This window comes from Megalops cyprinoides, chromosome 9 (assembly GCF_013368585.1).
Source record: "Megalops cyprinoides isolate fMegCyp1 chromosome 9, fMegCyp1.pri, whole genome shotgun sequence".
Classification (NCBI taxonomy): Eukaryota; Metazoa; Chordata; class Actinopteri; order Elopiformes; family Megalopidae; genus Megalops; species Megalops cyprinoides.
In genome coordinates this window covers 14,766,596-14,789,217 of record NC_050591.1, presented here as the reverse complement: position 1 = coordinate 14,789,217, position 22,622 = coordinate 14,766,596, and the positions used below count along the sequence as shown (strand labels likewise).

Sequence of the window (22,622 nt, the reverse complement as noted above, 5' to 3'; positions counted from 1 at the left end):
TTTTACAGATATACACCTTGATACAGGCAGATCCATCTGGATGAATGTCTTAATACAGTCTTATAAGTATGTGGACTTCCCAACTTTTATTTCAAATAGTTTTTCAAAATGTAGGTGTGTAGATGTAGATAAGCATGACTGTGTTGTATATTTGTGTGTACTGCAAGAGAGTGATTGTGTGTGTAAAAGCAGTAGTTGTGCATATGTCTGTCTGTAGTTATTTGTTTTATGAATTGCAAAGTGACCCCGAGGCCATCCCTCACATTCACCTGTCAGTCTGACCCTGGACCAACTCTCTTACCCTCCCTTATTCCTCCCACCATCCCCCCAGATAAAAAACCAAACCTCACCTGTACTGTACCATGATTTGGAAGGTATGGTAAACCGTTATGAAGAGCGTCAGAAACGAGGTGACAATCAATGTTGTGTCAAAATCTACATGGACAGAAACAGGAGTTAATTGTATAAATACCTTAATGTAAATAAAATACAAATACTGTAATTAAGCAAAGGCAGGCCTTGATCATTTGACTATGAGTCACCGTTAATTTTTAACTTTCAATGACATTGGTCACTACACCATCCATATAGTTTCTACACCATCCGCTCACAGTGACCAAGCTATCCACTCACAATGATCAGACTGATCTCACAATAGGATCAACCACACAATCTGCTCACAGTGACTACACCATCACAGTTCCCACACCATCACAGTGACCACACCATCACAGTTACTACACCATCACAGTTCCCACACCATCACAGTGACCACACCATCACAGTTACTACACCATCACAGTGACCACACCATCACAGTTACTACACCATCACAGTTACTACACCATCACAGTTCCCACACCATCACAGTTACTACACCATCACAGTTACTACACCATCACAGCTACTACACCATCACAGCTACTACACCATCACAGTGACCACACCACCCTTTCACTCAGTCCATGGCACTCATTCATTGACATGCAGCTCCACTTATGCACGCAGCCCAGGACACAGAGAAACTGCGCTGCTCTGGAATACAACCTGGGAATGCTCCCGAGAAAAATAAACAGAACAGATTGCCCTCTGCGGTACAATTCCTGTAGAATTCGTGAAAGTTGATGACCAATGACAGTTGTACAAATGCAGTCTAGAAACAAGAAAAAATCAAAGGTGATGAGAGCACTTTCAAGGTATGACTTTATGATGAGATTTTGCTTTCAAATGGCCCCATGCCCTCCTGCTTAACACATACATGTACTTATTTTTACTCATAGATTATTCTACAGATGAAACAATGCGTTGTACATCATGCTTGGAGACATATTAGCATAATGGCCATCTAAAACAGTCTTCACAAACAAAATGCATTTGATATAAAGCTAATGTCCATTTAAAAAGAGCTACATATAGACCATTATGACCACAGGTTTGCTTTCAAAGTCACTATGTTCTATGGGAAAATAAAGTCCAGATTTGACATGTTCATGCATCTGTCAACCTACCCTGCAAATACCATTACTTGGTACATGCTTTTCATATTAAACTAAACCCTCATGTGGCTGTTCTTTCTAAAATATTAATGTCATACAAAATTAATTTTGACTTTCATTTACATACACATACTACATAATAAGTACATAAGGTCACCCAGCAGTCCAAGGTATGCTTTAATATGATGTGTATTAGAACAGGGCGGCATTTTTGATGTTTCACTCACCTGATAGATAGTATTCAATGCCATCACCAATACAATAATCATGCGTGCAGGGAAGTGGAAGCAGGGATCCCACTCGTACACCAGCCTCTGGAACAAGGATTTCTTCACTCTACAGGTAGGGGGCACCATGGAAGTCTGTTTCATGGGATAACAAACATGACCTAGAGCCCAACAGGACCACTGAAAGGTCTGACTGGACAAGCATTTAACTCCAAGAAATGGATTGCATTACAATATATATCAACTACCATCACAGTGGCCTGTCACATCTACCCCATCCCCCAAATTCTCCAAGCAAGTAAAATGGCAAGTGTCCCAAATCTCGCTGCTGAAGGGATCCACTTCAACACGTTTGTCACAAGACCTACAGACATTCACAACAAGCATGTCACAATTCATTTCAGAAGTTGTCGGAAATGGGGCTCCCAAGTGGTTCAGTTGGCTAAGGCTCTCCTTCTGACTTCTACATCTCAGTTGTTAAAAATTCATTTTGTTCCAGTTCTGTCTATTGCAAGTCACTTGGAGGGCTAATCTTGTGACATTCCACTCTATAAAGCAGTGACACCTGGGATTGTACTGGATTGTCTACAGCCTTTGGGGTCTACATTACATTACATTGCATACATTTAGCAGATACTGTTATCCAGAGTGACTTCCATCATAGTAGAACAAGTGTATCCATTCAACTTAAACAAGCAACAGTGTCAGACCAGGTTAACAACACTCCCAGACCAATGAGTGTGAGCATAACACTATTCAAGCCCTACCACAAATTAATTTGTGCACTCTAACAGAAGCCAAGTATACTATGATACAACAGTCCCTAGAACACAAAATGAAAATACATCACAATACTACACATAAAATTAACATCAAATGCTAGAAGTAGCAGGTGTTAGGGGGTCGGGATAGAAGTGGAACCGAGATGTAGTCTGAAGAGGTGAGCCTTCAGTATGCGTCGGAAGATGGCCAGAAATTCTGCTGTCCCAGCCCACGTGGGAAGTTCATTCCACCACTGAGGGACCAATATAGACAGGAATTGTGTCTAAGAAGAGCGACCCTTTTAGGTCAGGAAAGTCTGTTGCCCTGTAGATGCAGGGGACCTTGAGGGAACATAGAGTTTGAAGAGGGGTCGTAGGTATGATAGAGCTGTCCCATTCACTGTCCTGTATACCAGCACCAAGGTTTTGAACTTGATATAAGGGATTACAGGAAGCTAGTGAAATACAATGTGGAGGGGAGTAAATTGACAGCGTTTAGGGAGATTGTAGAGAAATCATGTCGCTATATTTTGTATTAGTTGTAGAGGTTTGATTACACAGGCAGGAAAGTAAGCAAAGAGGGAGCTGCAGTAGTCCAGGCGTGAGAGGACCAGGGCCTGAACTAGGAGCTGTGTTGAATATGTAGTGAGATAGGGGCTGATCCTTTGGATGTTGTAGAGGAAAAATCTGCAAGCCCGACTCACTGCTGCCATCTGAGAGGAGAAGGACAGTTGGCTATCAAGCATTCCACAAAGGCTTTTGACTGTGCTATTGGTTGTAAGTCTTGTAGAATCTAGGCTGAAGGAGAGCTCTTGAAATGGGGAGGACTTTGATGGGATGAAAAGCATCTCAGTTTTAGCCAGGTTCAGCTTCAGGCAGTGGTCCACCATCCACTGTGAAATGTCTTTCAGGCAAGCTGAGCTGCCTGCAGAAACTTGTGTGTCAGATGGCAGAAACGACAGGAAGAGTTGCATGTCGTCAGCATAGACATGCAAACGTCTACACCTCTGTATTCGCCTATAGGAATGGTCCCGGGCGGCAGTACTCACACTGCATCACTGGGCTTCAGCAGACGCTTCACATATGCAGTGACATGAGGTAGGTCCGTCAGGTCCTAAAATACCAGGAAGAATGGGGATCAATCAAAATCAGATCCACAGTGCATATGACCACTTAGCATCAAGGGTATATTTCATATATGCGTTGTGGAAATGTGGAGGTGATAATTCAGGAGCAGCACCATACCTGGCTGTCGCGAAAACAGCCGGAGGACAGTTGCTTTAAGAAGCCACGGAGGAAGTTCAGGACGAGGAATGTGCAGCACAACAAAGCAGGAACAGGTACAGCAAGAGCTTCTTCATACATGTCCTATTCCAGAAAAAGAAAGAGTGATGGGGGAGAGAGGTTAATCCACAGTCAGTGTGTACTGAACTCTGTGAATTGTCTTTGTGCACACCTATATGTAATGAGGTCAGACTAGTTGCAGGTTTCAAATCGTAGCTTCAGATCATCTACACAAACAGGCTAAAGTGTAAAGACCAGGGCTGCTTGGTGTCATTTTCTTTTCCCAATGCTAACATCCACACTTGTGCTATTGAACTCCACTACACAATCATAGCCTTGTTTGCTGAGACTGTGAATATATATTCAGGGTGACAAACCTTGTGATTCTGTTGGTCAACAGTTTTGTAAACTTGAAAGGCAAACCTGCAGGAGAGAGCCCAGTTGAGAATGCTGTTAATTTTTCAAACAGCAAGAAACCTTCCTTCAAGCAAAAAGGGGTGTGGCAGAGAGAGGCACACTCACCAGGCCAGAGTGTAAACGAAGCCCATAAGGTTGCCGAGGACCTTGTTCTCCACAGTGAGGCAGACAAACATTGGGTAGTGAATCACTGCCACCTCCATAGCAGAGACTAATATCACAAACACTAGGACACAGAAGGACAAGCCATCAGAGTTACTTTCTGTGGCAGCAGCGCAGTTTATAACATCTCAATTTTTGTTCTCTGCTAGACTCAGTTACTCCATTTGAGTACCTTTCTGAATTTTTTCACCTTTGCAACTTGTGGCTTTACTGTGCATTCATGGTCAGCCCCTCCCCTAATCTCAGTGTCCTCAAAATAAACTGCTTACAAAAAGTCAACATGAAGCTGAAAGGAAATAGCGTCTTCCAACCCGTTGTTTGTGTCTGTATAAATTTAGATATATATTAATAAACACATCACCGATAGGTGTGGAAAGAATAAGAAAAAGTCAAATGTGGCGTAATTATTCAAAGCACAGACAGCTATCTGCTGAAGTTTATTGCTGATAGGGAAGGGGTGCCAAAAAAAGTCAGAGGACAGAGTGCATTATATCAGAAAAGTCATCAAAAGTTTGGCAGTAAGCAAAAATGACATGAAAACCAAAACTAAAGAGAGGACTTAAACACACCACAGACAACACAAGTTTTTCATGGATCACGTTCTGCAGCTAATACTTCGTTTTTTATTTTTTAAACATCTGACCAAAGCTTGCAAGATAACTGATAGCCACTGATAATAATGAACATTGAACTTGGCTTGCTAGCAATGTCACAAGCCAATTTTATCTTGCAACCTAGGTAACTGTGTTGTTTAAGCGGCTTACGATGGCCAAAATGTAAGTGAAACACTGAGTGGATGTGCAGTTTTTTCACAGGTGTTGGGAATAGACAATCCTTTCTGTAGTGTGAAATATTGTTTGAGCTTGTGTTGATTGTGTCAAATACAGAACGGTAAGCGTAAGAAATGTGAAAGCCGACTCTTTGGTGTCGCGGTCAAAGTGGCATGGTTGGTGCCCTGTAGACCCGGGTTCGAGGCTGGGTGGGGTGACTGCTCTTGTCCTTTGCTATAAGACTTCACTGTCACTTTCTGTAGCTAACCTCAACTGTTCAGAGACACTTGCATATGGCCAGGTGCAAACCAATAAATGATGCCACATAGGGTTTACAAAACAGATAAGTATATAGGTAAATATAGCTAAAAATACGTGCTACTAATAATGATTACTTGAATAACAGCCATTACCATGTAAGCGTTTTCATTTGTACAACTAAAAAGATGAATTATTTATTGCCCATTAAGACCCTGCTGAAGAGGGTTGGGAGGTACGGCTAGTTCATGTATGCACTGTGAAAATGGAACATGCAGATGGCAGATTGTACCATTACTCCATCAATGCTCTACAAAAGGATGGATGGACCGTACCTTTAGCCCATGAGGGTGCATTAAATAAGCATACGGATGTCTCTTGTCCTATCCTGTCCACCACCACATTTGCGATGGCTCCAAACGCCATGGCGAAGGCCCAGCGGTTACTGTGCAGGCTGAGGAGCTTTAATGGCCTGTGAAAGCAGAGAACTGGGCCTGACTCAGGTGTGGAAACTGGTACAAAACAAGATAAAGCACTTTGTTCTACGAGTAAAGCATAGTGATGCACTTTTTTGGAAGTCGCTCTGGGTAAGAGCGTCTGCTAAATGACGTAATGTAAAAAAATACATATCATATATCTCATATCAGTGCATATGATTATGAAGAGCATATTGACTGTCAATGAAAGTTATGTCAGTCACAACGTTTTTTCAAGACAAATAATGTACAGCTGTTTTTTGACATTTTTTCATGAAAATAGTTAAACGATGTTGACTTACAGTGGCAGGCCAAATCTTTGATTGAGAGGACATTTGAAGTCGATGGCACGCTTCGTCCGCCGTTTTTGCAAGAATGACACTATCACTGTGAACAGCACCTATCATCACAGTTTAGTTATATACTTCTAAAACAGCTAACTTGAGTATTTCTGTAACATTGTTTCAAAAATGGGAGTGCCACCAGCCCTCCTACTTCATGGCATCTTTGGTGGCGTGCATAGCACCGTTGTTTAACATTTCATAAGACTACTGTGAATTATACATAGCCTATTACAGTATTACAAAGGACTGAAATGTCATGTGTGCATTAGTATGACAGTATTGAACTCATGCAATATTAAATTACAGTGTTTATTTCCTTGTATACCCTACAAATATGTATGTTATCAATTTAAACTGCTGGATAAAATTGCCATTCAGGTTAAGAAACCAGTGCAGGGCCACCACAGTAGCATCCCCAGAACTAAAACCTGCAACCTTCTGTTAGACAAGTGTCCTGATGAATACTCCCACACAGCAAAAAAGCAGCAAAAATCACCTCCTGGCTAACTGCAGGAATATTGTGTATTTTAATGCAATGCAATGTGGCATGGCTAAATGGTGAATACAAAGTTATGTACTTTCAGTAACTTTCTCCTTTACTAAAGTCAGACTTACCGCAGGTATCAGCCAGTAGTGCACGATATTAGTATACCTGCAAAACTCATCCTGCTCCCTGTGAACAGAAGGTGGACACACCTGTGAACTTGCAGGTTGGCATCAGCATCAGCACGACATCAGCAGCATGTGCCCAATAAAAGAAACAGTGTATGAGTATGTGTGCCTTCCCCAGTCCTTGCGATGTCCATCTATCCCTTTCACTGAGCTTCAACTTTCAACCACCTTTTGCACCTTTTTCCTGATGCAGGCTTCCCTTGTTTGGTCTGTGCCATCAAGATCTTCCACGCTGCTCCTCTTGACTCATTAAACAACTTTGGAGCTTCTGTAACTGATGCATTCGAGTTGGGCACCGAATATTTGACCTCTTTCAAAGTCTGTTATGTCTCTCATATTTCCGTTTCAATATACTGATGCTAGCCTACCCAGCAGTCAGCCTCCTCTTATCTTCAATCCATCATTACAACCTACAGTATACACCAGCCAGGCCACTGCACTCAACCTCTTCAGGAATGCTTGGCTGTCCCCATGTCCCACAATTATGGGTTGTGTATAGGTAGTTTCCTTTCTCCATCTTGTTCTCTATGTGGTGAAATGGGCTTACTGTTGCGGTCAGAACAGCCGAGTTGCTCGCCACATTCTGGTACAGACCGAAGACAGGCATCCCCAAACTGTACCTCATCTCCCCTAGCTTAGTATGATGTTATTCTCCAATTATGTAAATTTTGTATATTTTGTAGTTTTGTTGTTAATATTTTTTTGTAGTTTTGTAGGTTTTCGTTCTCATAATAATGGAGGAATTGTGTTTCACTCACATGTTGACTGATGTACATGTCTTTTTTTGTACAATATTGTTTTGTTAAAAACTGTTTTTGTTAAATGCACCTTTACTTCGCACTTTGTTGCTCTGTTTAAGAGCATCTGCTAAATGACAAAATGTGAATGTAAATGTATGCTGCCCTGGAAATTTTAAACGTATTTTATACCAAAAAAGACACTGGTATTTAGCATTGACATTAACACAAAACCTATGTGGAGACTCATTTTTAACTGCAATCTAATTTCTTCTAGACTTTATTTTATTTGGTGTTTCCATTATTTTGCTTACCCCCTGTAGTTCTTTTAATTAATTTTGGTGATCACCTGAACTTGCTGAAATATGGTGAGAATCGTTTTAAAGGACAGTACCAGCTGCATTTAGTTGAGAACCAGAGCTATGTACACATGCTAACTGTATACAGCCCTCTTCTTCTCTGGAAAAAGGAGGTGAGTAGTGGGGGTCACTGCACAGTTGCAAAAATAAGAGTGAAGGGAATGACTTACCCCGACGAAGAGGCGCTCTCTTCACCCCCTCTCCTCTCCTTCAAGTTGCTGCTGAAGTTTTCAAAAGATGTAGCCATGGCGTCTCTCGTTTCCCGAAAATCTGAACACAGGAAAGAACACGCCGATGATTTCACCCTATGTGAACTATAGTCCCTCCCACCCAAATTCAACGCAACTGACTTTCCAGAAGGATCATTGCTCACAGTTCTCAGTTGCGTCTGGCAAGTACACTGTGTGAAATTTCAGAAGCTCAGGTGTGCTCAGTAGATGACTGAAGGGCTTTAAACATGGACACAACAAACATTCAAAAAATATTTAAATAACAATACATCCGGGGACTTATCCCTAATAATAAATAATAATTATCAACCATAATAATGACAAGATTCAACGCAACGATCTACCATCACCTCACCCCAATCCAAGGCATACAATTTGGTTCCACACTGTAATTATTAAAGAATTAAACGACTGGCTTCAGGCAGGCAGGAGTCACAAATTCACCCTAGCTGTCAGATTATTAAAACCACATCAGGATTTTAGCTGTACATGGGAGTGGGTCCAAGGATTGAAGACGAAGGCGAAGACGCTACAGAATGAATTCTGGCATCTCTGGAACTCAGAAGGATAGCACTGGGTAAACTACAGAAAACACACTAAGATGGGCAATAACCAAAAAAACAAAATAAACAAAACTAATTCAAGTCAAAGAAATTGGCGACAGTGGAAAGTTCTGATTTTTTTTTTTTTAATCCTGCAATAATCTCCCTCTAGTGTGGAAGGCATGACGTAAAGCACATCGGTATTGTTTTAGCGCCATGTAGTGGAGTAGCTTATTAGGAAACGACCCAGTACAAATGGAAAGAAAGAAACTGGCAGGGGGCAGCGGCTCCGCCCAGCTGTTTCCTTGAGATAGTCTGGAATCCCAGCAGTTGTGGAAAGAGCCTTCTCCGGTCTTCGGTTGACTTTGTTAGTTGCCCGCATTTAGGACAATGCTTCTGTAAGTTACATAAGCACGTACAATACAATGCTGGCGACAGCATTTTGGTAGTATATAGCAACGCAACATCATTATCTACTTAAGCACCTACTTCTTCCTCAATATGGAATAGACACGATTATCATTGAATGATATCTGAACATAAATAAATAGTGCTACACCTACACATTATCTCAAATAATGTCCTTTTTCGTATCAACAAATCGCCATGCATCTAACGCGGTAGTTGCAGCGGTCGAGTGTCGGTGAGTATCCTATCTTTGGCATTTCAACAACCACCAGTGTCGAAGCGGTAGCATTTTATGCTCTGTGGTTCCGACCCGTTCGATAGCAACCTATTGTTCAGTTGATAAGACCACGAATTAAGTGGTCCGCTTCACTCCCTTATCGTTAAGTCGGTTCTCTGGCTTAACGTACAGAGGTACGGTCACTTTCAACTTGAATGTTGAATATTGTACAACCAAGCTCTGCCGAAGGCAATTTCTGGGACGTGATGCGTTTTTTATACTACAAAAAACATATCAATAGCTGCCCATATAAATGATCAATTTGTACAAAACAGAGCGTGCTAGAAAGTGTTCACCAGGAGGATCAATCTACAACAAATGATTTTTTAATTGATTTTTTTTTTTTTTTTTGTTGATTTTGTGAAAATATACATATTTCAAAAAAACGCAATAACGTTCTATATATAAAGCCTACTCATACAGATTCAAGTTTGTTAGAAAGTGCACAAAAGGAAAGTCAATGTATGGTAAATTAATTTTTGGAAAAATGTTTTATTTAATTTTAATAGAGTTTTATATTACCAAAATTTCGACAGCCCCCTGTACATATGACCTACTCATAACCTCTAGTATATTACAAGGTTCTTATCTGGTAGGTTTTCCAGGTGAGGGCTTTCTGTCCCTGAAAATGACTGTCCAGTCTTTATAGCTGTGAGAAGGGAAAGGTAGGCAAGGTGTCCAGCTGTCAATCAAAAATTTCAGGCAGTGAGTTGTGGTGGGAAATTGGTTATAAGCATCGCCACTTTCACCCCACCAGAGAAAAGCGAAGCCTGATGTGGTACGATTAAGCTTGTTACTTGGTGGAGACCATTTTTAGACCATAGGCATTTTTAATATTATTATATGTTAAGCTCATTGTTTGCTCCGTTCTGTTAATTATAAGCACTGCCATTGGCCAGGGTTATTTTAGTTAATAAAAATACATATACAGGGTTACTTTAGGTAAGAAAAACAAAGAGTTGGTATCAGTAAGGATGGCCCTGGCAAATTGGCCAGGCACCTAAGTTTGTAACAGGTGGGGGAATGGGAAACTCCAGGCTGCTTTTGAAGGTTTAACAGGGGAGTTGAACACTTTTGCAAGGCACTGTATACATGTCACATTCTCATTAGGGGCTGAGCCCCCCTAAAGGTCTGATCCTAGAATCGCCCCTGCCTTTTAGTATCTAAAGAATTCCCCAAAAAAGGATTGGTAATCATAGAGCAGAGTAATCAATGGAGCAACACTCAAAATAACAGGCTGAATGGCAGATTTCTGCAACATATATCATACAATCTCCTTTATTAATTCAAAGACATACAATTTGACAAAGAGAGACCAGCTATTACTGTACACCTTGTCTTGTCAGTAAAACCAGCACGCACCTACACATATTGCAGAGAAGTACCACTAAACAGCATATCTGAAGATCAGTCAGTGTAAAAGCATATGAATGTATGCCATTGGCTTCCAGTAATTTAATATTCTTATTTTTACTATGTCTGTAACAAGTGTATTAGCGCAAATTGGTTTCAATCAAAACCTGCCACTCCAACTGAAGGGAAAGTGATATTTTCGTTTTATCTGTATTGAGTGAAACCAGCCTTTTTCTTATAGGGGTCAGCCATAAATTTATAAGGCCTCAAAATCCAAAAAATAGGAAAAAGTACGGCCTGAAAGTAACATTAGTTAGGTCGCAAAACTGAAGTTGGGTTTACAACTTTACAATCCCCACTGATAAAACACTAGTAAAATGTATCACAAACACACATTACACATTTTTTAAGTTTACACTTTTTGTCCATATTTTAGAAATCTGGGGCAAATCTGTATTCAGATGTGTTATTTTGTTTATTTCCTATTAAAAACATAATGTGTGGACTCATAATATAGTTAAAAAATGGACAGCTGTTAAAAAGGACCTGTCAGTTAGCACAGAACAACTGGACAAATAACTAGTCACCTACTCACTGTTCCCTGTGTTCAGACAGTGGGGGGGGGGGGGGGGGGGGGGTCTTTTCCCAGAAAATCGCAGCAATATTTACTACTGCATGCACAATGGGGTGCAATAATATAGTGAAAATCCCCATCACTGCTGCCATTTTCAACACCTCAGAGGAGTCTCTTTGTGGAGACAAGTCCCTGGACTCATCTTGGACAGTTTCCTTTTATTGGAGTGAACTGCACTTTTCCTTCAGGTGAAACAGCGCTTTTGATTGAATCCCCACCTCACTGTAATTGCTTGAATATTACACTTGTATTCTCTATGTGCTGGCTCAAACATGGCAGTACAGTTGTTAAATGGTCATGGTGTGTCAGTTTTAGCCTCACTGAGTTCATTTTGATTTATAATTTGAGCTTGAGTGGCTCAGAGAATAAGTGTGTGTGTGTGTGTGTGTGTCTAAGAATGTCTTTTGGGTGAATAGCAGAACCTGAGTGATGGTGTACATACCACAGTATTTAAAGGGGGTCAGTGAGCAAGTCTCAGTCTTCAGATCTCTGAAACATCATGTCTGCATACAAGTTTCACTGTGCCTGTGTTTCAAAGGGTTTGCAATTCTCGCGAGTGTCAGTGTGTGACTGCATCTGAGTCTTGGTGTGCATTTGGAAGAGTCTCAGTGTGCCTCTGTCTGTGAGTCTTAGTCAGTGCCTGAGGGTCTTAGTATGTGTCTTAGTCTGTGTATCTGCATTATCTCTGCAATCTTCAAAGAGTGCCAGTATGCTACTGTTAGTGTGCAAATGTCACTATGACTGCGTGGGTAAATCGTGATCGTCATGTGATTCACCGAGTGTCTGCGTGCATGTATCAACGTCTCAGGGGGTTAGTGTGCAGTTAACAGAGTGTTAGTGTGCATGTGTCAATGTCTGAGGGTCTTAGTGTGTGATTCTCAGGGTGTCAGAGCGTGCGCCTCTTCGTGGGCCTCACGCATCCGGGAAGGCGTACACCAGGTACCCGGAGAAGGTGTTGTGGTTGGCAAGATCATTGCAGAGCTGCCGCCCAGACTGCAGCTCCACGTACACCTGGCAGCCGCGGTTCAGGGATAGAAGCACCGTCTGGGTGCCACTGTCCTCTGAGTCCTCACGGTTGTCCTCCCACACGGAGGCCACCACCTGGCCGTTCTTCATCAGCCTCACCTGGTGGTACAGCCGTGCCGTGGCGTCAATCACGTCAGAGTACGCCGTGAAGGAGAAGGAGTAGAGGCCAGTGCGGGGGGCAGTGAAGGCACCTGGCAAAAGACAGGGGGAGAAGCCATTAGCAGTGATGTAGAACCTGTAAGAATTTAGGCTTTGATTCATGCAGCTTTCACCCTTATCTTGGGGTCACTTGTTTGTTTTTAGTTTCAATGAAAGTTTGGGAGAATGTCTCTGTGTTAGCTATTGTCTGTGGTATATCATCTCTGGCGTGATGGTTTCCGCGCTGTACCTAGGGCGGGGTTGTAGCCGTTGCCTTGGTTTAGGGAGATGACATTGTAAGGGATGGGCACGTTAGTGGTGAAGGGCCCAAAACAGCCTGCATGTGACAAGGATGTTGTGAATGCCACCTTCATTCCTCCTAGAAGAGGGAGACAAACGTTTGGAGAGGGAGTCGAACAAGTTGTAACAAAACTACTCAGGCTATTCTTCTGAAGAAAGAATCAAACTTTGCAACTTATTTGCAACCATGAAACTGACTGTCCTCAGCACTCTCACAACCTCACATGTATGCATACAAACGTATCATATTGTGCGCGCACACACACACACACACACACACACACACAAACACAAAAAAAACACACACATGCTCTACCTGTGAGCTCCTCGATGTCACTGTCCAGCTGGTTCAGGCCTTGCCAGATTCCCACCATGCGCCCAAAGGTTGTCTCCTCCAGGGCACATAACTGATTGGCCACACAGCAGCAGCCACGCTGGCGTGTAAACACACACTCACAGTCCCAGTTCCCGCAGGGCAGTGAGCCTTGCCAAATTACTAACCCCGGAGAGACAGATCACCAGAATCATATATGTGACACATAAAGCTCATTTTGACTCTGACTAAGGGAGAGAGAGAGAGAAAGACAAGGCTGACAAATAGTCAGGCACACAGATGGTTTTACCTGCTGCATCCCGCATGAGGTCAAAGGTGGAAGCCTCCACAGTGGCACACACGCACAGGACCCCCAAGAGGCACAAAGCAGACACAGCAACTTTTTTCATCATCGTACCCCAGAGCCTTGATGCCTAGTGCAGTTATGCTGGAAAGAATCTGGGGACAAAGTGACAGGCTTATGTTATTCTTTATTGTTGAGAAGAAATGAAGGTGTTGCTCTGAGAACTGCTCTGGAATCCCTGTGTCCTCTGCATTTATTTCGACTTCATTGACAGATCCAGATAAAAGTAACTCACAAGAACCAGTACTGGAGTCTGTTTTGCCTTTGAGGAACAAAAATTATATAAAATTGCACAAGATGTGCAATCTGTTTAAGGTGGGCCAAAGTGACCTTAAAGGTTGTACAAAACTCAGATTCATTGTATGGATAAAGTTTTTTTGTTATGTTATACTATGTATGGTATGTACTAAGTGACATTTTTCTTTTTACATTGCTTTATATTCAACTAATGAAGCAACTCTCTCTGTACCGATACCTGGGGTTTTGGTACATGTTGGGTTCTAATTTCATTTTGGTGATTTCTGGTAGCACAATTAAAACACTAATTAATACCAGGGCTCTGTCCCCAAGAGGGCGCCTCCTGCTGCTTCACTGCCCTCATTGCCATTGGTGTATATATTCTGAGCCCCCAGGCTTGTTTTTCAAGAGTCAGGTTGACTGTAGATTGTAAATGTTTTTGACTAAATTTGACTAAATGTTTAAAATATGAGCTAAATATTATTGAGCATTTGTATGACATAAATAATATTTGCATAAATAATAGCTTACCTAAATAATTAGCTATAAGAAACCATTGGTAGACATAAGCACAAATCTCTAGCCATTTCCTACAAAACAGACACACAGATGCATTTGAAACATCTGTCATGTGGCACACACAGAAGTATATAGTTATGCAATGCAATAGTTCATGCAGCCTCATGGCCCATTGGAGACAAAGAGTACTAAGTAATAACACAATAGATCTCCTAGTTACACAACTATACATAAATTCAAGTCTTCTTAATTTCTAAACCTTAATCATCTGACATAAGAATTGCACCGTATATTTCATACGTTGTAAGATCTAGAAGTAGTTCATCACTACTGAAAATAATGGCATACATCTACTCATGTGGACAAAACTATTTTAAATATATATAAGAAATAGATTCAATTAACAGTTAACAATAAGCTTTGAATTACAATGAAATGTTTTTTTTTCTTCACAGCAATAGACAGCATGGAGGATCTGTGATCTCACTACAGACTGTGGTGAACACACACAAACCTGGGACCTTTGGCAAATTTAATGTAAATTTTATTTTATTTTTCTTCACAAATACAGTTTGATCTGGAGATCATCAATATTCATTTGAAAAAATGTGGTTGCATTTAAAACAAAATGCTTGCATTTCCCTGTTGATTAAATGTAGGCTTATGTGAGCAAACATATATTCCCTGTATAATCTTACTGTGTAGTCTGAGATACTTTGGAACACTTTAAGTTTCTATCTCTTTACATTAAGCTATTTCACCTTAATTTTTCCATTTAGTTTTCCATTTAGTCCACTAGTTTTACATGTTCATAGTTATGTATCATATATTAATATAAATAGAATATAATCTGTGAAGCATGTGTTTTCAATCAACATATGTCTTTAATATGTGGCACTTTGCTGCGTCTTTACTGTAATCATGTAGTTATGTGATAACATTGCTTCAGTATCTCAGAGGGTGTCCATGTACTCACGGTGTCAGCGAGTGCTGTCCGCCTCGTCCTGCTCCACTCACAGATTCTTCGGGCGACGTAGTTAGAGAAGAGAGCCCAGCGATCACAGCTAACCTGCGTGTCTGTGTGTGTGGCGCTGGGGCGATTTCTTATTCCGTGCAGTTTTATGTTGGGGTGTAGGCAGATCGAGGTTTACAGCCTGCCCCACCCCCATCTCGTGGCCATAATTAAAGGCGGGAGATGGGTGCACGTGTACCAGCGTCAACAAAAACTATTCAACTCTCCCTGCCACCCCAATTCACAGAACAGGGAAATCCAAAACGGTCCCAGGGCTGGATATGTGGGCAAGACGCAAACTGAGGATTCTTAATGTCATGTGTGACAATGGCCCCTTGTTTTGGTCTGCTCCAACACACATTGTGTTTTGGGTAGGCCACTGGTGTCGTATTCTGAGCTCCGATCCATCCTCTCTTGTCTGCCAGGGCTGAACGATTGTTCTCGCGCTGGGATTTTTTATTTTTTTTTTTTTTTTGCGCTCATCTTCCGACCTAGTAAGCTCGCGTTTCAGCGCGAGTGCGGGGACAGGTGATATCATCGGATCAAAAGGAGTCCTAGTTTGGAGGCCGTATCCGGTGTCTCCACTGATTTCTCAGAGCAGGGCGTGTGTGACGATGGCAATCAACGAACAATCCAGCCTCTGAAGTTCCCTTTCTGAGGCGATTGTTGAAATCTGTGTCACTGTTTGTATGTGTGTCCCAGAGGAAAGATCCAGTTTGGTAGATGATATCTCCCACTTTGCCTATGTGTTTTAGAGGTGTGGGGTAAAGGCAGGACAGAGAAAAGGAACAAAAGGCATGTTTCCATTGGAACAGTTTGCATACTAGCCGTTTATACCCATGCTCTGAGCTTTAGTAATAGCTCATCTGTTTGGTTATCAAACCAGAGGAGATGGAGATTATTGAGACTGAAAGGGAGCAAAAGCCAATAGAGCTCTACATGAAGACTTTTTGCATTGTAATGTATTGGCTTTGGGGGAAAACACAGCTCAGAACATCAGCTTGTCAACGAGAAGCCAAAATACACTCATTAAGATGCTCCACCTACAAACCTGGCAATGCTTCATCCTTCCAAAAGAATGCTTTTGCACCCTGTTGGCCACGGCACCAACAATATTGACACAACTTTCTAATAACTGCTGGTCTTTGAAGTCAGTAACCTTATGCATTGGCCTGATTCTGACCTTACCCTTGTCATGCTTGTTATGGGAAGGTGCCGTTTCCGCAAACTATTGCTGTGGTATTCATTTCTATGACAATGTAGTACTTGGGATGGTTTGTGCCTTCAAGAGTGAGCAAGCAGTACTTTTTGTTGGTGCACTGCATGCTTGAGTTGGTCATGGTAAACCTTGGAACCTTGGTTGTAGTGACAACCATAATCTCAGCTGTGACAATGTGTGCACAAACCCCGTGCAATTAAAAGCAGAGGTTAATTCACCAACATTATCAGCATGCAGGTGGTATACCTCAAGACATAAGGGACAAGGGGTTAACAAGCAACAATCCTCTTTACAAGCAGAGGAAGTGTGGGCACACTTATCTTAGTGAAGTGCCTGGTTATCAACAGCTTGAGGCTGAAGTTGTATGGAGCAACTTACATGCAACTAAAATTGCATAAAGTAATTGCATATTATGTCATTACGTACAACTTTACTGTTACACAAAGCAATTCACATGCATTTCAGACATTTAGATTCAACTCAGAATTTAAATTGCACTCAATGTCCAATCACATGTATATCTCCTATGCAATTTCATTATATAATGTATACATCAGTTCCAAACTCTAAAATCAAATCATTGATTCTTCACTGATTATATTGCTTGACTACTACAATTTTCTCAAATAAAACTGAAGTAAAAGAACGTCATTTAGCTAGCAAACTAGCAGTCATTTCAAAGTCTGAAATGCTGTAGCTAACTTACCAAAACTTTTACAGCAAAAGTTTCTTTATTTTTTAACTGGCTACCTAGCTAATACAATTTAGCGTGAACTTGACATGTTATTTACCACATCACTTCTACAACCATTGTAAAAACTCAACATCATTTCCTTCTCCTGAGTCTGCAAAGTGCATTTCCCCCCGCCTGTCAAAAAAAAAAACGAATCAATTCTGAATATTTAGATTGGAATGAAAGATGTAGTTAGTTTACATATTCAAAAGACTAATTATGATATTATGAACATCAGCACTTCTTGAAGGAAACGTGAATAGTATCTGCATGTAGCATGAAACTAGCTGCATGAGGTTGAATTGCTGTCAACTCTGTGAAACTTTATTACAGTCGAGTTGTTACACAATGCAATCACGATACAGCTTCATAGCCAGCAATAAAAGTTGCACATACTTTATTATAAGGTGCGCATTGGTTGCGATAAGCAGGCCTGACACATGGCTGCTGAGCAAGGCGATGAACTGCCATCTTCATGCAGACGCTGCGTCTGTGTCTATAAAGGACACATGTCACGCTGCATGGTCAAACACACTCTTGTGTAAACAAACAGATGATCAGTAATGAGAGGCACACAGACACTCTTTCCAAAAGCAAATTTATTCATTCAAAAGCAGAAAGTGATGGCTACAGTGGCACAAACAAGAGGAACACCCTTATTTCTTTTATCCTGTCACTAAAAGATTTCATTTATTTCAAAATAAAATACAGTCTTTTCTTTACACAAACTCCCCTCATCCTCTATAACCCCCTCTATGTTATTTAAATTCCTATAATTTATCAAGAACTGACATGACAAAGACATGATTTTTTTATGGCCACCATAGGTAATTGCAGTAAAATTCCTTGTTTCCTACTAATTTCATCTGATTTCAAGTACTAACCCTTTAAATTGTCCTTTGTGTGGCTAAGCTTGTGACAGTCTGTATGTCTGTGCACATTGGCAACAGCATGTGTAAGTCTGCAAAGCACACACAAAGCAAGAAACAAAGTTATATTATCAATTCATCTTTATTTTTATCATATTTTCATTACCACAGAGTTACATTACAAGGGGTTACTGTCGGTGGGTCACCCAGTTTGGAGACTTTGGTGTGTGTTAAGTTAATGTAGCACGCAAGTTCTAAGCATTGGGTCTGTGACCTATTTAGACATTTGGGAGGGGCAGACCAGAGCTGGGAGACAGGGCGCCACTCAGTTGTGGTCCTGGGGGGACCCGGACCAGTCCTTTTCCTCTTAAATCCACTGTTGGGCATAAATATGTCAGGATGGTTAGCTGGAATTTGAAACAATAACTTGTAGATATGGGCGCCCTACAGGACCAGGGCTGAGTGAGCCCCATGTTATACACTGGGGGTAATGGGGGTGGGGGGGGGGAGTGGGGGGAGTTGGATTGTTCAGTCGGTGGCGTACAGCAGGAAGCCGGTGAAGGTGTTGTAGTGGCTGCTGTCGTCGCAAAGGAAGCAGCCGGGCGGCAGGCGCACGGACACGGTGTCCCCGGCCCGCAGCTGGACGGCCATTACGGTGGCGGTGTTGTCCTCCTGGTCCTGCTGGTTCCTCTCGCTGGGGGCGGCCACCTCACGGCCGTTGATGCGCAGGCTGACGCAGGCAGCCAGCGTGGCACCGGGGGAGCCGGCGTCGCTGTACACGGACAGGGCCAGGCTGTAGACGCCCGAGCGGGGTGCGGTGAAGACACCTGTGGCCACGTTGTAGCCCTCTCCCAGGTTGATGAAGATGACCTTGTAGATCACGGTCGTCTCCTCGCGCTCGGGGCCCACGCAGCGGCGGGTGTCGGTCAGGGCCACGGAGAAGGCGCTACGACTGGCTGCAGGGGAGGAGGGGGACGGGGTTCAGTTTTCACACAGTTCAGAGAGAGAGAGACACACCCGCGTACGGGCCAGGCCGGTGGCGCAGTTCTTACCGCGGACGTTGTTGAGCGCGGCCTGCGCTCTCTCCAGCCCCCGCTGCAGCTCGTTTAGGCTCATGTTGAAGTACTGCTCCATCCTCCACATCTGCTTCTGCATCACACAGCAGCCACAGGACGCCGTGTCCGTCAGGCAGACTGCGGACAGACACGCGCACACAGTCAGGGCCACGGACACGGAGGAGCTCACGCTCACTGGTTATTTCCCCTCCCTCTCACCATCACCCCTCCCTGATCCCGCTCTCACTGTTTTCAGTGTTGGGGTCGGTCGAGGGTGTCTGTCCCGGGCCACTCCAAGTGTAGTTGGCGCCTTCTACCACCACAACCCCCAGCAGACACAGCAATGCTAGCCCTGAGAAAGCATCACAAGTCAATGCTACACACATATCACTGCGTTCAGGTGACACCACAAAGATATACACACTATTACTACAGGTGACATGACAATAATGCACACACATAACTGAGTAGAAATCACACGTCAAAGATAGACTCATTACTGGGTACAGGTGACAAAAAATAAACACACATAACCAAGTAGTGACACACAGCAGCACAGCAGTGTGACATAACAGGTGATGTAGCAACATTACATGTACATTACTAACTATAGAACACACACTACACCACGACAGGTAACACAGCAACAGCACATACACACTCATAAATGATACATTCTCAGCACACCAGACATGCCAATCACACATACACACACAGATACACACACAGTGGGTTGAAACCAGAAACAGGCATCCATTTATCAAAGTAAAGACACGTAAAGAAATTAACCACGCTTTTAGTTTTGATTATACCATACTGACTACCTCTGATTACCACAAAAATACTTTGCATTACACACCAGCTTTAGAACCAAAAATGACTATTTTTGATTTTTTCTTTTGCATGGATGTCAAAAACACACTATAAAAATAGGATTTCATTCCACAAAAGTCTGCAACAAGATGATAACGCACAGAGGACAAGCTACACATTTCACACGTTCAATCAACCTCACTTATCCATAAGGATGGCTGTGCAGGTAAAACTACACTGGCACTAGACACAGGTACACAAAGCCACACAAAGTATCCCAGCAGGGCTGCCTGCCTCACCTCTCATTTTGCAACGCGGAGATGGTCTCTAACAGCAGGATAGTTTGGGCTTGGAGAAAGAGCTCCTATAAAGCCCGACTGGACCCCACCTACCACTGTGTGTGTGTGTTTGGGGAGGAGAGATGCTGGCTTTGTTGAAAGTCTATGTGGGACAAGCATTGTGTCCCCATTACAATAAGGAGTTCCCATAACCCAACACAAGGACACTCCGTGCCAGTCACATTGCAGGCTGTGGTTCCCGCTTCATCACCGTCAGTGTGTGGCGATGTGTGGAGTGTGCGTGTGTGTGAGCGTGCACATTTGTGCATGTGTGCCTGCGCGTGTGTGAGTGAGGTTGCCAGGCTGTTATTCACTTCACAATGTTTGGGTATGATACAGTGCTATTTGCCTTGGAACACTAAATATTTTACATCAACAAAAAATGTTTTATCACTATTGCCTCAACCCATGGGTCTGAAACATGAGTTTTTCCCCTTTCTTATCACTTCTTCTATCTAAAAAGCATTCAGATGTTTTTGTAAAGGTTTTCCTTTCATTGGAAATGTGAGAGCAATGACCTAGAGATCTCGGAGATAACAGCCTATGTGTTTTCACGTATTGTCAGATGATCATTTCCACATTTTATATAACATAAGATAACTTATGATAAGATAATATGATCCATGGGTTATTATAAATGATTACCTTTTTGGCAAATATGGAAGTCAAAGCAAGATATTGTCAAAGGACATTGTTTACGACAAAAGTAAAATACTCTTTTTTCAACCTTAGAAGAAACCTGTACTCCTCATTGTTGAATTATTTCTCCCCCATAAAAAGCATTTTGAATTATAACGAGAGTTAGTTTGTAACTTACATACACAATAAGACAGTGTAATTCAGACAGACTGTATAGAAAACGATAAAGACAATGGGGTAGCATTATAAAACAGAACAAAAACACAGAAAATAGGATTGATTGAGAAAGTAAAATCAAAGTGACAATGATGATGACATGGAATGATGCCACATTCACAGAAAGAACAGGCCAAGCAAGCTGTTTTACTAGACTGAGAGTTTGTTTCTAACATCCCTCTCCTTGTCCTGGTGACCTAGCACATATAAACAAGTACCAGGGAGCACTCAGTCTCTCTCCTTCTCCCTTTGTAGCTACCAATATCTATCTACTCCACTCCTTTCTTTCCCTGACTAAACTGCCTGCTGCATCTGTCCTTTGCTCCATCCTTCACTTTCCAGTACCGTAGTCTGCCTTTCATTCCCTGTCTTCCTCTTCCCGATAGAGGCATGTTAGGTAATATATTATATAATATAAAACCGTATGGATAGCGTCACACAACAAAGACAGACTTAAGAGGATTTCAGCATTGCGGAGAGCAGGACTGGTAATGTGAGAAACTCATAACGTATGAAGATCCTGTTCTGAGTCTGTGAGGTTTACATTACATACAAGACAAAAGAAAAACAACAACAAAAAACAATCCTTTAAAAAAGTTCAATGAACACATCAAATTACCCCATAATATATCTGACAAAATGTATTTCAAAAATATGCCATTACCAGATATAGCTATATTTAGAACATCATAATAGCATTTCAGGTGTGTTTCCATGGAGCAAACATGTTTCAAAGTGTTTACATATTCATATGACATCAGCTTCTTCTTAAGCAAAATTCACCAGTTATCAGCTGGAATGTGATATGTGTGAAACAGAGTCAGGTGTGAAACAGATACATTTTCAAAACTATTACATGCAGATGGGTCAGACATATCAAATCAGTTAATGATAAAGATCTAGAAACATGAGAAGAAGGCACAACAATTATAAGTAAAAGGCTCTTTGATATATAGCTAGAATCTGCAACACAATGGCTGCACTATAAAAACACACACTATTGTAAGCATACATGTGCCTTCCCTGAAAGCGAAAAAGAGGAACAGCATTTGTTGTTATTCCATACATATAGAAAACCGGAGGCCCTGTATGATATCTAAATTAGATAAGAGATGATATTGTGTGGGAAAAATCTCAGGCTCCTGTTGGTATACATTATGATGTGGTGCATAGAAGCCTTATTTGACCGCACACTCGCTCTGTTTTAAAACCTGTGATTGAAGCAGTGAATTTCTACACATTGGCTTCTTGTGTTATTTAGCCTTCTAAGCAAGGATAGCTAGCACATAGCTATAAGCACAGGCTGTGTTCTTCACTAGTCCATCATCTCATTAAATCGGTTCTTTCGTGATCTTGCTTGGTGTCACATCAGTCTGTCGAATAGACTGCTCTTGTTTTCGCCACAGGATGGGCAAAGGAGATGC

General features: G+C 42.0%; 3 protein-coding genes across 3 annotated transcripts; all 3 read right to left on the bottom strand.

The window, feature by feature from the left end:
* Nucleotides 1–346: 346 nt before the first annotated feature.
* Nucleotides 347–8,213, bottom strand: LOC118782977 (stimulated by retinoic acid gene 6 protein-like). Its single transcript, XM_036536617.1, has 11 exons — nt 8,134–8,213; nt 6,811–6,868; nt 6,154–6,251; nt 5,711–5,847; nt 4,291–4,411; nt 4,146–4,191; nt 3,730–3,852; nt 3,534–3,598; nt 1,724–1,832; nt 1,048–1,153; nt 347–435 (listed from the first exon to the last, which is right to left on the bottom strand). The coding sequence occupies exons 1-11, from the start codon at nt 8,208–8,210 to the stop codon at nt 347–349; spliced, it is 1,029 nt and encodes a 342-aa protein (XP_036392510.1). The 5' UTR covers nt 8,211–8,213.
* Nucleotides 8,214–12,319: 4,106 nt separating this feature from the next.
* cbln18 (cerebellin 18) lies at nt 12,320–13,597 on the bottom strand. Its single transcript, XM_036536616.1, has 4 exons — nt 13,495–13,597; nt 13,188–13,367; nt 12,822–12,950; nt 12,320–12,624 (listed from the first exon to the last, which is right to left on the bottom strand). Exons 1-4 carry the CDS (start codon nt 13,595–13,597, stop codon nt 12,320–12,322), a joined length of 717 nt encoding a protein of 238 aa, XP_036392509.1.
* A 5,068-nt stretch (nt 13,598–18,665) lies between these two features.
* On the bottom strand, nt 18,666–20,311 carry cbln20 (cerebellin 20). The gene is made up of 3 exons (XM_036536615.1): nt 20,305–20,311; nt 19,190–19,330; nt 18,666–19,093 (listed from the first exon to the last, which is right to left on the bottom strand). Exons 1-3 carry the CDS (start codon nt 20,309–20,311, stop codon nt 18,666–18,668), a joined length of 576 nt encoding a protein of 191 aa, XP_036392508.1.
* Nucleotides 20,312–22,622: the final 2,311 nt, after the last annotated feature.

Bases quoted from the DNA above. Each gene is read 5' to 3' on its own strand.
- cbln18 (XM_036536616.1), bottom strand. From the start codon at position 13,597: ATGATGAAAAAAGTTGCTGTGTCTGCTTTGTGCCTCTTGGGGGTCCTG. The intron at 13,368-13,494 runs GTAAAACCATCT...CTCCGGGGTTAG, and splicing joins CCTCATGCGGGATGCAGCAG to TAATTTGGCAAGGCTCACTG. The intron at 12,951-13,187 runs GTAGAGCATGTG...TCCCTCTTCTAG, and splicing joins TGACATCGAGGAGCTCACAG to GAGGAATGAAGGTGGCATTC.
- cbln20 (XM_036536615.1), bottom strand. The intron at 19,094-19,189 runs GTAAGAACTGCG...CCTCCCCTGCAG, and splicing joins CGCGCTCAACAACGTCCGCG to CCAGTCGTAGCGCCTTCTCC.
- LOC118782977 (XM_036536617.1), bottom strand. From the start codon at position 8,210: ATGGCTACATCTTTTGAAAACTTCAGCAGCAACTTGAAGGAGAGGAGA. The intron at 4,412-5,710 runs GTACGGTCCATC...TCTGTGTCCTAG, and splicing joins TGCACCCTCATGGGCTAAAG to TGTTTGTGATATTAGTCTCT. The intron at 4,192-4,290 runs GTGAGTGTGCCT...TCTCTCCTGCAG, and splicing joins TTCGTTTACACTCTGGCCTG to GTTTGCCTTTCAAGTTTACA.